Source organism: Oryza glaberrima, chromosome 7, assembly GCF_000147395.1.
Source record: "Oryza glaberrima chromosome 7, OglaRS2, whole genome shotgun sequence".
Taxonomy (NCBI): domain Eukaryota; kingdom Viridiplantae; phylum Streptophyta; class Magnoliopsida; order Poales; family Poaceae; genus Oryza; species Oryza glaberrima.
The window spans coordinates 13449125-13462972 of record NC_068332.1 but is presented as its reverse complement, the minus strand read 5'-3'; the positions used below and the strand labels follow the sequence as shown (position 1 = coordinate 13462972).

At 41.5% G+C, this 13848-nt stretch overlaps 1 protein-coding gene across 5 annotated transcripts; it reads left to right on the top strand.

Moving 5' to 3' along the window:
- The first annotated feature begins 1725 nt into the window (after positions 1-1725).
- On the top strand, positions 1726-11117 carry LOC127779204 (uncharacterized). Of its 5 annotated transcripts, XM_052305937.1 has the most exons (20): positions 1728-1841; positions 1924-2220; positions 2433-2625; positions 3142-3252; positions 3389-3445; positions 3561-3637; positions 3723-3822; positions 4428-4498; positions 4671-4771; positions 5023-5126; positions 5546-5599; positions 5694-5749; positions 5844-5882; positions 6171-6312; positions 6464-6648; positions 7071-7138; positions 7317-7389; positions 7532-7593; positions 8360-9506; positions 10692-11117. In XM_052305937.1, the coding sequence occupies exons 3-20, from the start codon at positions 2545-2547 to the stop codon at positions 10948-10950; spliced, it is 2787 nt and encodes a 928-aa protein (XP_052161897.1). In that variant the 5' UTR covers positions 1728-1841; positions 1924-2220; positions 2433-2544; the 3' UTR covers positions 10951-11117. The 5 variants fall into 5 exon arrangements, with proteins under 5 accessions (XP_052161898.1, XP_052161897.1, XP_052161895.1 ...); XM_052305938.1 differs by having other exon boundaries at positions 1726-1841; positions 1924-2625; positions 8378-9506; XM_052305935.1 differs by having other exon boundaries at positions 1924-2625.
- Positions 11118-13848: the final 2731 nt, after the last annotated feature.

The following is a 13848-nucleotide window of genomic DNA, read 5'->3' as shown; positions in this document are numbered from 1 at the left end:
GCCCGAGGCCCGGTAATTTTGGCTCGGCCCAGGCACGACATGGCCGATTCCGGTCGTGCCCATGCCGGTCCGGCCCAACAGTCGTGCCATACCTAGGATGCTACCTCGGCACGCTGGGCCGGCACAGCCCGGCCCAAAGTTTAGGGATGCCAAACAGACTTATTTTCAACCATATGTAAGGCACGCCACAAAGAATAGGGATGCAAAATAAACTTATTATATGCACAGTCCAAAGAGTAGGGACGTAAAATAGATTTATTTTAGCGCGTGCGCGCTCTCTCTCTCTCTCTCTCTATATATATATATATATATATATATATATATATATATATATATATATATATATATATATATATATATATATATATATATATATCAGTCTAAATTCAAAAAGGAGAGAGGGGAAATAGACTTATTTGATAGAAAACACGATAGGCTGCTCATGCCTACGGGCCAGCACGGTACGGCCTAACTACTGATGGGCCGTTGCTGGACGTGAGGTGCAGCCCGTGAGCTGGCACGGCACAGCCCAAAGTGTTGACCGTGCCGTGCCGACCCGATCGACTTGGGCCGTGCTATCGGTTGCCACTCCACCACGCGCTAGCTCCCGAGGATGGACGCCAGATCTGGGCTCGTTGGCGCCATATTCGGTGGTGCCGCCGTCTGCCGTTGCAGCCGTCGCTGTCGTTGCCATCTCGACCACCAAGCGCGTGGTCCAACCTCGACAACCGTGCCACGCTAACCTTCCACCGTCGCCGGTCGCACACCGTACCGCGCCTCTCTTCGCCACCGGCCGCGCCCCGCGCGGTCACCAACTCCTTTCTGTGATTTACATTGCCATAATTGTCCAAGTAAATCAGATTGGCATTCAAGCAAGCCGAGGCTCCTTTTTGTGATACAGTTTGCCCAGTTGCCTGCCATTGCCCGTGACCGTCATACAGTTACCGTATAAAGCATCGGTGCTACTACTGGTACTTTGCTTCTGTTTGATAGCGTCGATTGCATACATATGCATTGATTTTGTTATATATTTATCGATAATTTTTTTCTTAATTCATAAATTATTTTTCATTTGCAAATTTATAGTCTGGCTTATTCCAATGTAGCTGTTAGGGTTGACAGAAAAAGACCGAACTAAAAATACCGAGACTGAGACTGAGAAATTCGGTCATCAGTTCGGTCCTAGGTAGTGAAAGACCGAATTTTGTTTGGTCAATTCTATTAGTCTCCTCGATTAATCGAATAGACCGAATTAAAAAAAAATGTCTAAATACAACCTATCACATCCTTACTTTTTCTAGATATGCAACCTAACAAGAGTCTTTACTCATACGTTTATACGGAATTTTTTGTGTTAAAAATTTTCATTATTTCTTTGTATATATGAAAATATTGTTGAATTTAGGTTAGACCAAAACCGAAATCGAATTTGTTGGTCCCGACATTTTTCGTTAAAATTCGATCTTTATTTTTTAAAGATCGAAATGATCGAAAAACCGAACACCGACACACCCCTGTTAGCTTCGTCACATTCAAATATTTCCAAAGTTTTGTGCTCCAAAGACGAAGCAATCCATTTCCCAATCCTGCGGGAACTGGAAGCCGCCTCCCCAGCTTACTCCAAGAATATGTTGTGGCTTCCTTCCTTCCCATATGCGCAACAAAAATTAATCAGCCGTCCGCCGTTAGCGACACCCAGAACACGCCACGTCGCCGCCGGCGAGGTCAAAAAGCTCCCCTCTTTTTACATTGCCCAGCCGGTGAGCTCAACGAAATGATGGCCTTCGCTTTGTTGATTTGGTCGCTGCTGGGACACCTGCCCGGCTGATGTGGCGGCCCTGGTGCCTAGCCTCACTAATCCTGCAGTTAATTTGCTTGCAATTTATTATACGCTGCACTCACTTAGCTTAACTGCTAATAAAGCTTCGCAGGGATGAGAAGATGGAAGAGGAGGAGCAGCGAAAGCGACGGCGGGATTAGTAAATCGTCAAAGATTTCTTACTTCTTCCCCTCTTCTCTTCCTCGTCACGAGGGGAAAAAAAGATTCGAGCTTTCTCGTAGCTTCCCCCTCGAGCTGGCCGTCCATTCCCGTGGGTACAGCTCGAGGGTTCTTCCCGATTTCTTCCAGTAGGAGATTCCCTGTATCCGCTCCTTTCCCTAATTTGATTTTTATTGAAGAGAGAGAGTACCTTCTTCTTGCCTAATTTGATTCGAGTTCAGGTCGGTAGTTTGATTTGAATTTTTCTGGTTTTTTTTTCTGCTGGGTAAATTTGTGAGCGATTTTAAAGTTTTTTTTTTGGGCTGATACTTTGGTAATAGAAGTTTAGGTGCTGTCGTTTTAATCTGCTCGAATTCTTGGTTGCTTCCCGTTCAAAATTTGTCCTTGTGTCGTGTATTTGTGGGTTTCATTTCTGCGAGTTTCGTTATTTCAGGACCGTTCGGTTATCTCAGGACTTTATCCAACTGGGGCAGTTTGAGATTTTGTGAAAATTTGTTTTTTTTCCTTCTCTGCGATAATCTTGGGCTTTTGGCGACGGGAGAGCAATGGTGAGCAGCAACATGTTCTACCGGAGGAAGCGCTCATGGCGTGCCGGTGATCTCGTGAGCAGGAGCACCCTGCAATTGGTGAGAGCTTTACCCCTTCCTTTTTTTTTTCTCCCCTCAAATGCTCTCATTAGCAGTGGTGTTTTCTTTCCTTGTAATATGAAAATCGGCTATAAAGATTGTTTAGTTCATATTGCGAAAGTAACAAGATTGTGATATTATGTTGTTACTTGTTACTGCATTCTCCAACTTAGAGAGGTTTCGCTAACAAGTGTAAATTGTATAGTTAGTTTACCTGTTTTATTATCTGTGTCAAGTCTGTTACTACCTTGCTGATTATGATATAGGGTATCTGTCCCTTTTCATTTTCAATTTTCGATGGATGTGAAGTGCTTATTTGGCTGACGATTGTAGTACCTAAAGTTGCACCTATTCATCAGTTATATCTTTACTCTTTTACAATGGAAAATCAACTAGTTCTGGTAAAATGTATGCCAAGAATAACACAATATGACATGGATTTGTGAGATCATATTGTTTTGTTTGACTTCTTTCATAACTGACTTCATTTTGTGATTTCCTTTTGGAATACTGCAGCTGGACTTTGATGATGGCTCACCATCAGAATATGCTTGGAGAAGAAAACTAAGTAGTCATGCCAATAGACTGAAGGAGTTCAATGTTACCTTTAGAGAAGCAATTAAGATGGTACAGGAACTGCAATTGTCAGCATTCCCAGTTCATGGAAATTCTGGCTGTGATTGCTCTTCATTCTGCTGAAATCTTAAGATTATCTGGTTATGTATGTCAACATGATTGAGTTGTGTCTCCTCGTGACTATTAGATGAAACTTGGTCTGCGCCTTTGGTCATATATTCGGGAAGAAGCTTCTCATGGAAGGGTAATATGCTGATTATGTGTCATACCATCAACTGTACTGTATAAGTTAAATCCTGCGCCTTTACTTTGTGCTTCTTTTTTATGGCACTTCTAACTTGAAACTTAATAATTATCAGAAAGCACCAATTGACCCATTCACGAGGGAGAGCGACAAACCTTCAGCCTCGCAAGGTGTACCTCTTGGTGGGATGGGGTGTGTACTAAGTGATGATTGCTTTGCTGTCAATCCTTCGATTCTTTCTGTTGTCAAGATCATTTAATTTGCACCATTTGAGCAGGAGCGGTAGCATTTCAAGAGGGTTCAGAGGAGAATTTAAACATTGGCAGATAATCCCAGGTTCATGTGAAATGTCACCAGTCATAGCAAACCAATTTTCGGTAACTCGTGAGACAATTTCACTCCGCTGAACTTGTCATATTCTTAGCAACATACTTCTAGTTTGATGGCCATGCTTCAGTGTACTACTTAAAAAACTTAACGAATCTTAAAGCAATGTGTTCAATATGAAATGAGGGAAATCTGTATCAGTATACTTTATTGTTTGATTGAATTATTAGATATTTTTGTTATGATACACTATCAACATTTTACTTCTTTTACATTTTATGCACACATTTAATGTTAACTGTCAAGTAAATGGTGATTTTGTTCCATGAAAATCAATTAGGAACAACTGAACTAAAATACACACTTATATTATAATTAATAGAAAATTATTTTCAATTGAGGGCTTTGCTAATAGTTCTTTAGAACTTTGGATGTTACATTATGTGTTCCACTCATCAAATAATTATTTATCATATTCAGCAGCTCCCTTATGTTGTAAGCCACTTAACATATCACTGGAAGTATATTCAATCATTCAGTATTGACTATTCTGATATTCTCTTGACAGTGTATCAAGCATGATGTTGCTGTGAAATACAAAGATTAACTGAAGAAAGCATTAACAATTTTTTCATCATATCTTTAATTACTGCAGATCTTTATAACTCGAGGAGGAAACAAAAAATACTCCTCTGTTTTAGCTCCTGGTCAGCATGATAGTTTAAAGTACGACTCTCTCCCTGATCATCAATATAGTATATTTAGTATGAAACTTCATCTGGACGTTGACTAAATGGATCTACCTGAAATATTTTCATGTATGCTTTTATGTAAAATATATAGCAATCATAGTCCATATGAAGCAATTGGCCGGTTATTTTTATGTTTCTTGGTCCAGGAAATCTAATGATGATGGTATATCATCCTGGGATTGGAAACTAAGAGGTGATCGTTCTACATACCATGCGTTGTTTCCTCGAGCATGGACTGTCTATGATGGTACCTACTCATTCCTTGTTATAGAAATAACCCAAAGCTATAAGATGAACTTGATAATTACAAACATTGCTTTAGTTAGCTTTATGACTTTCAGTGCTATTAATTAAGTACTAATCGCCCATGGATAAGTGTACATAGCAGTGGAGCCTTTTTTAACAAGCTAACTGCTTTTCTGTATAATAATTAGGCTCATTGTCCATAATATTGCAAGCATGAGGATATTACTGACAACTTCTTCGGTTTGTTTAAAGGTGAACCTGATCCTGAATTGAAAGTATCTTGCCGTCAAATATCTCCTTTTATTCCCCATAACTATCAAGAGAGCAGTCTTCCTACCTCTGTTTTTGTTTACACTGTAAGTATTCATTACTTATAGGAATGTGTTTTCAAGAACAGGATACTGAGTATGTTAAACCTGAAAGGTGCTTGTTTAGTGTTTATTGCTAGCATGTTTGACACTTTATTCTGTTTAGCTGATTAAGTATTTAATATTTTGCTCGCACTAGTTTAGAGCACATGCATTGCAACTGGTCAGAATAAACAAAGCTACATACATGTATCGCAAGTTCTAAACCCAGAAAACTAAAATGGACTTGCATCGACATTTTCATTTGCTCAATAAACCATAGAGAATTAGCACAACCCACAATTATGGGTGATATAATTAAATTACAAAGATACACACAAATCGCGTGCAGAATACTGACCAACAAAATGCCACTATCACCAGTTCCTTCATTGACATTATTTTTTTTTATGGATATGAAATTGCAGATAGTGAACACTGGTAAAGAAAGGGCAAAAGTCAGCCTCGTAATGACCTGGGCGGTAATAACTACTTTTTTACTTTAATGTGCAAATTTAATTTGGGTTTTCTGTTAGTGTTGCATCTAATTGCATTCCATTCTTGAATCTACCCCAGAATTCTATTGGAGGGCTTTCCCATCATTCCGGCGGTCATGTAAATGAGCCATTTATGTCAGTACTTTGTAGAACTTAACTAAAGCATTAAAACTTAATCAATATCTTGTCTGCAATAAAGTGAAATTATTAATGTGCTGTTAACATGCAGAGGAGAAAATGGAGTTTCTGGCGTGCTTCTACATCACAAGCAAGTCATTGTCTGCTGATCACTCTTCTTGCTATGGTTGTTTGGCAAATCTCCTTTGGCACTGATAAGTGCCACAGAGATTAAGAGCTAGTAGTTTGTCATTGTTTGCAATACTATTCCTCTACTGGTTCACTCTGATACAATTTGGAACAATACCATAATGTCTGTGCTATGTTTGTACTGGGAAGCAAGAAATTATTTGTAGATATGCACCTATGTTTTTGTATGCGTTCTAATAATATGAGCAATATCATTTTTATTCCTGATTAGGTATTCCTACCATTGCAGGACTGCCAACAATAATCCTCCTGTAACTTTTGCTGTTGCAGCATGTGAGAACCAAAATGTAAATGTCACTGTGTTGCCTGCTTTTGGGCTTTCTGGAGAAAGTTCCGTTACAGCTAGGGAAATGTGGGGCACATTGAGCCAGGTGATTATCCCCTTGATATATTTTATTGCACATTCCTACTCTGAATATGGGAATTCTTTTGTTACACTAATGTATCTTATTGATGACTGACACTGTCATATCAATGAAACAATGACTGAGACTGTCTATCATACCATCTAAATGTTTAAAGGATGGTTGCTTCGACCGAGATAATTTCAGTGCCGGCCCTAGCATGCCTTCTTCACTGGGTGATACAGTTTGTGCAGCAGTTTGTGCATCCACCTGGGTTGAACCACATGGAAGATGTACAGTTGTATTTTCCCTGGCTTGGTCATCCCCTAAGGTCAAATTTAAGAAGGGAAATGCATACTACAGGTAACTTATGCAACATTAATTTCTTATGTATGGCGATAATCATGTTAATTCAAACAAAGATGTCTACGAATATAAGTAACAGTGTTTGATTTATTAATGAATGTATATAAAACATTGAACTCATATTGCACAACCCTCCATGTATACTATTGCATGTCATTAACTAATTTGTATATCTATATGCATTTTATCTTGAACATGCAGGAGATCTGTGTATCACCTACCAAGCCACACAGCAGTCTTCTTGAATTGCTCCCTGAATTTTATTAATTTTACAGAATATACCTTTCATTTGTTTATCTTCTTTTTTGGCCTTCTAAGCTGGTTGAAATTATGTGCATTTATATTTCTATAGCCAAAATATCTGTTTTTTTACAAGATCCACTAGTTAAATAAAATTCTATTTAATTCCCTGCTGGCAGGAGGTATACAAAATTTTATGGGACTTCTCCAAGGTCAGCTATAAACTTGGTGCAAGATGCTTTGATGAGTATGTTTTCCATAAACTTCTATTATACATTATATACACATCTTTGCAAATATTAAGATAGATTTAGCATTATGGTGATTATAATGATTCATCCAACTGCTACTTTCATCCCATTTGATATGTATTTCTTTATCCTGTTACGCCCTTATGAAAATATGTCTATTGATATGATTGCCAGAGTATAAGCACTGGGAAGAGGAGATTGATAAGTGGCAGAACCCAATTCTCCATGATGAGAGGTTTCCAGAGTGGTGTGTACTTGTATATGACTTACCAGTTGGCTGCTGCAAGGCAGTATTATCTTCTATAGAGCTTTGTGTTAATATCTTAGTTTTCATTAGTCTACACAAAAGATAATAATCCTTGTGCTTTATGGTTCTTAAATTCTTGCAGGTACAAGGTTACTCTCTTTAATGAGCTGTACTTCCTAGTTGCTGGAGGAACTGTTTGGATAGGTATGTATGTCTCGCTTAGGCTTCCTACTACTACTGTTTTCATTTTCCCTTCTCTTAGGCAGATTATTGTTGCAAGCCATATAGTAAACTCGAGGGATTTGAACATAAAAACCACTGGAATTGAATTACTATTCAGTTTTTCATTTTTTTGGAGACAAAAAGCAAGTTGTTTATGTCAGTGGTTTCTTACGGAAATGTCCTTACCTGCATCCCAACTGCAAGTGTCAACAGCAAACCATCCTAACATTTTGTATTTTTGTTTATCCCTGCTTTCAATTTTCAATTGTCCCATCTGGAGAGAGAATAGTATAAAGGATAAAAAGTTCAATTTTCAATGTGTGGATCTTATTTTTCTGTGGATCAATATTCATACAAAATTTGCAATGAAGTACAACTCAATTATTTCTATTTATTGGTCCATACAAATATAGTCCTATTGCAATGTGCAGCTGTTTTGGAACAAAGACATTGCATAGTTCCTCATGAACTAGCTCTTATTGTTTTATGTAGCAAGATAGTTGCTTCACCCAAGTTACTCTGGAACAAGAAGGAAAATCGTTCTAAAAGCTTGCTCAGTTGGGAAAAACGTTAATACAGTTCTTTGTCTAGCACATGATTTTCTTTTTACTTCTTTTTATCCCATCATATCTTCCCTTGGGATGGTGCTAGTACTTAGACTAGTTTTCTGTATGCGTACGTTATATAGCATCTTAATTACTTATTTAATGATGTTATTTTATTGGCATATGTTTCTTTTTACTCACAGATAGTGCATCTTTGATAGCTGATGCTGATGAAATGTTGAACTCAAGGCTATCTGAGGACAATGATTTGCCACTTCATCATAGCAGTCGTAACTCTGCAGTTCCACTCATTGATTTTACCCCACATATAATTGATGACAGGGAAAATGTAGGGAAGTTTTTATACCTGGAAGGAATAGAGTACTTCATGTGGTGCACTTATGATGTACACTTCTATGCCTCTTTTGCTCTTCTGGAACTGTTTCCTAAGATTGAGCTGAGCATTCAACGTGATTTTGCTACAGCTGTTCTGCGCGAAGATAAAAGTAGAGTCAGATTTCTTGCTGATGGTACTTGGGGCACTCGCAAAGTAATCGGTGCTGTTGCCCATGACCTTGGGGCCCATGATCCTTGGCATGAATTGAATGCGTACAACATACACGACACAAGTAGATGGAAAGATCTCAATCCCAAGTTCGTGCTACAGGTTTACAGAGATTTCGCGGCAACAGGTGACATGTCATTTGGCAAGGATGTCTGGCCTGCGGTTTGTACTGCTATGGAATACATGGAACAGTTTGACCATGATGATGATGGTATGATTGAGAATGATGGCTTTCCTGATCAAACATACGATGCTTGGACAGTTCGTGGAGTAAGTGCCTACTGTGGTTGCCTTTGGCTTGCTGCCCTTCAAGCTGCAGCAGCACTGTCCCGCACCCTTGGACACCATGATTACGCTGAGAGGTGCATGTTGAAGTTTGCAAAAGCTAAGCCCGTATTTGAAGCAAAGTTATGGAATGGTTCATATTTTAATTATGACAGTGGAACAAGTTACAATAGTCGCTCCATCCATGCAGATCAACTGGCTGGACAATGGTATACTGCATCGTCAGGTTTGCCACCTCTGTTTGATGAGGGTAGGATAAAATGCACCCTTCAGAAAATTTTTGACTATAATGTGATGAGGGTAAAAGGAGGACGTATGGGAGCTGTGAACGGTATGCATCCGAATGGGAAGGTAGATGAGACTTGTATGCAGTCGAGAGAAATCTGGACAGGAGTAACATACAGTTTAGCTGCTACTATGCTACTCCACGGAATGGACAATCAGGCTTTCGCTACTGCAGAAGGCATTTTTATCGCAGGATGGTCCGAAGAAGGCTATGGGTATGCCTCTTGTTTCACTATATTTATTCTACTTGTCTTAACATCTGTGACCAATAACATGCTTTTTTTTTCACTATTAAAGACAGTTATATTTTAGTGATTGTCGGATATAGTCATACAAATCACCGTACCTTGTCTTTTGAGAAGTGGGTTTGGAGACTATTCTTAGAGCTTATTCGGATTTCTCTTTGCAGCTGCCTAATTGCCTAAGAGCATCTTCAAGAGTCTTGCTATCCCACTCTCCAAGCCAAAATTTAGCAATTTTAGACTAAAATTGTACTCCAATAGACATGCTATCTGAATAGCCAAGCCATCTGGCTAGCCAAACTGCCTCCCTCGCTGGCCAAATTTGGCTAGCCAAAGCCGGCTAGCCATCTGTGGGACCCACGTCTCTTTCCCCTCTCTCCACGCGGCATGTACATCTGTGGCCTCCATCGCCGGAGCAGAGGCAGGGGAGTCCGATGGAGTGGCGAGGGCGCTGGCGCGGACGACGGCGTCATCTGTGGCCTCCATTGCTGGAGCAGAGGCAGGGGAGTTAGATGTGGAGTGGCAAGGACGCTGGCGCGGACAGCGACGTGGAGAGCGGCAGGCCATTGGACACCTCCACCACGCAGAGGAGTGCCACCACCACCGCTGTCCCGCCGTCGCCGCGCACGGCCACCGCCGCCTCGTCGTCGCCGCGCACGGCCACCGCTGCCCTGTCGTCGCCGCGGGCGTAGACCGCTGCCCCGCGCCCGAAGACCGCCGCCCTGCCGTCGCCACGCCTGAAGATCGCCGCCTCGCCGTCGCCGCGCGCGACCACCAGTGCCGCAAGCCAAAAAGGGGATTGGGGAAGAGGGGAGCAGGATGATGAGGAAGAAAGTGGTATAGAGGCTGACATGTGAGTCCCGCTGTCATAGACTCATAATAGAAAGGATGAATAGAGAGGCTGTTGGAGTAAACAACGAATTTTACTTACCAAATCGAATGGAGAGTTGCCTAAATATATATTTGGAGAGACTGTTGGAGATGCTCTAAGATGCCCAAGATCAAAGTCGTATCGAATATGCTAGTTCTTAACTTCCTACAAGAACTTGTGTCCTAAATCTAAAGATTTTTTTTCATGGAAATGATATACTGCTTTGTTTTTGATAAAATAGAATTCTCTGCTTCTGCTAACCGTACGTGAATTTCTGGAATAACCAGGTACTGGTTTCAAACCCCTGAAGCATGGACGATCGACGGCCACTACAGGTCACTAATATACATGCGGCCCCTTGCAATTTGGGCAATGCAGTATGCATTGTCTCCCCCAAGAACAATACTCGAGGCGCCGAGGGTTAACACCATGGACAGGACCTCCTACATCTCGCCCAGTACGCTCCAGTTTCTTCAGGACAGCGTCAGGAAGATGACGCCCAAGAACAGCTGCTTCGGGAGCAACCCGTCTAACTGCGAGTGCTGATGTGATGAGATGATTAGACGAATGGTGTTTTAACTGTGATCTCACTGGTGTTACTAGTGAATTCCCTCTCGCTTATTCCTCTGTACATACATGTTCATATGTTTCTGAACAGTGTCACTACTAGAGAAATGATCTTTCTGAAACGATCTTTCTGGGTCGACCCAAAACCACAATAGTCCTGGTTCAAAAAAGAACCGAGACTAAAAATGATCTTTAGTCCTGGTTAAAAACCCTACAGATATTTTATGATTTTTAATCCCGGTTGGTAAATCATTTTTAGTCCCGGTTCATTTCCTGTCAGTAGGATGTCAGGGGGCCGAGGATATTTAGTCCCGGTTGGTATGATCTTTAGTCCCAGTTAGTAATATCAACCGGGACTAAAATTTAATACGTAGTATATAATCCCTTTTTCTTATCCTCTCCTCCATAATCGCAACAACATCCTCACACGTACAGATCTTTTCCCCTTCCTCACATTTATCCTCTTCTTTTCACCTTCCTCAAACTTATCCTCTCCTCCCCCTCCTCCCCTTCCTCCTCCCCTCTCCTCCCCCTCATCCCTTCCCATCCGGCCGGCGCCGGCGGGGCCGCGACCGTGGCAGGCGGCGGCGGCCGGCGGGGCCGTGCCCAGTGGCGGCCATGGCGGGCGGCGGCTGCTGGCGGGGTCGTGCCCGACGGCAGCCATGGAGGGCGGCGGCTCAAGGTGCTGCGCGCGGCAGCGGCCGGCGGGGGCGCGCCCGGTGGCGGCGGGCAGGCGGGCAGACGGCCGGAGGTGCCGCGCGCGGCGGTGGCCGGCGGGGGCGCACGCGGTGGCGGCCGGCGGGGGCGCTCCTGCTGGCGGCCGTGCCCTCTCGTCGGCCGGCCGACGTCTTCCTTTTTTTTTTGATAATTTGTGATTGATTGAGATGTATAATTTTGTGATGGATCTGAGATGAATCTATGATGTATTTGATTTCGGTGTATTTTTTGGGATTTGTGATGTATTTGATTTGCTTGTATCTTTTTAGGATTTGTGATGTATTTGATTTGTGTGTATAAGGAACTTAAGATTTGAGATGTTACTTTGAATTGGAGATTTGGGGATATACATGGCACTAGATTCGGGAGAAAATATAGGGATTAACTCTAAGAAACAATAAAAAAAAGGACCATCTGCATTGCACTGCCGCTATCCTCTCTTTAGTCCCGGTTGGTAGGGATCTTTAGTCCCGGTTAGTAACAAGATCAATTTGAACCAACCGGGACTAAAGATCTATTTTTAGTCTCGGGTATTTGAACCGGGACTAAAGATAGCGATCTTTAGTCCCGGATTCGTACTCCCGATTGAAAAACCGGTACTATAGGGGGTTACCAATCTGGAGTAAAAAGGCTTTCTGCACCCGTGTGTATTTGTAAAGGAAAATGTGTAGCATTCAGACGGCCACGTCGACGAAGACCATCTAAATTTTAAACTTCCCGAGAATGCAATCAGCAGGCTTGTCTACCTCATGCGTGCACCCAGGCAAGAGCGAGGCCTCGGCAATAGACGTGATCGACTGCTTCGTGCGCAGCATGCAGCGGTTTGCTCAGCGAATATGACGCCACCGTGGTGTAGCTGGTCTTTCCCTGCTGAGGGTACACTGGCGAAGAAGAAACAACAGAGTTCTTGTGCTGCCATGCAGGCCCTAGCGAAGCTGAGGACGCACCAATGCCCATGGCAGCTACAATGCTTATGGGGATAAATTAAATATTATATAGTTTAAAACTAACAAATAGCTTAGAAAAAAAAATGTAAATGTGGTGATAAAGAAAATATATGGACAATTAAAAGCATGGCAGGGCATATGATTGATATTTCATTCTAATAAAGTTGTCAAGCACAACTTTCATTTTTTTAAGATAATAGAAACTTTATTGATCTCAGTCATATGAGGATACTCTCGGCCTCTGCACCACGACAGTGCACACAGCCAACAAACTCCAACACACTCAAAATAAGAGAGAAAGAAAAAAAAACAGCGTACAAGATTAAGGCCCTACAACCCGAAGATTAGGTCGCCACCCATATGCCAGGGTAAAAAACTCCTTTACCACTTACTCCAAATGTAGACGAGCCAAAGTGATAAAGTCCTACAAATTGGGTTTCTGGAGAATAACCCATGATCGAAGCCAATGTGCACTCAAGAAAATAACCTGCAAAGGAGAAGAAACAATTTTCCTATCAAAAACCACATCATTCCTTGAGAGCCAAATTGCCCAGCAAGTTGTTGCCGCCCCTAGTAAGACTAGAGGTCTAAACTCTCTGGTATGTCGTAAAACACATTGCCCAAACATATGTGACACATTCCTAGGCGAACAAATGTTTGAAGCAATCTGGATTAGAGACCAAACCGACCGTGCTAGCCGACATTCAAAAAATAAGTGTTTTATCGTTTCTTCTTTGTGGCAAAAACAACAGATCTTACTTCCTTTCTATTTCCGCTTAGCCAGGTTATCTTTTGTTAACACCACTTCTCGATGTAGATAAAAAAAAGATCTTTACTTTAAGAGGCATTTTTAACTTCCAAATAGTTTTGTTAATATTGGGAGCTCCCGTATGAGCCAAAGCAAGATAATGAGATTTAACCGAGAATCTTCCATCTGGTATTAGATTCCATTTAAACTCATCTTGCTTATGTGACAAAACTATATTAGCGATGTGTGGGAATAGATGATTCCACACCACTAATTTGGAGCTAATAATATCCCTGCACCAAGTGAAATTTAATGGGGTTGTTTGGAGAAAATATGATATTATCGCTTGTTTGTGTCTTACAATGTTATAAAGACAAGGATACTGTTCTCGTAAAGGTGCATTACCCAACCATTTATCTTTTCAAAACCAAACTTGAGAACCATCCTTAATAGAGAAAGAGCCAA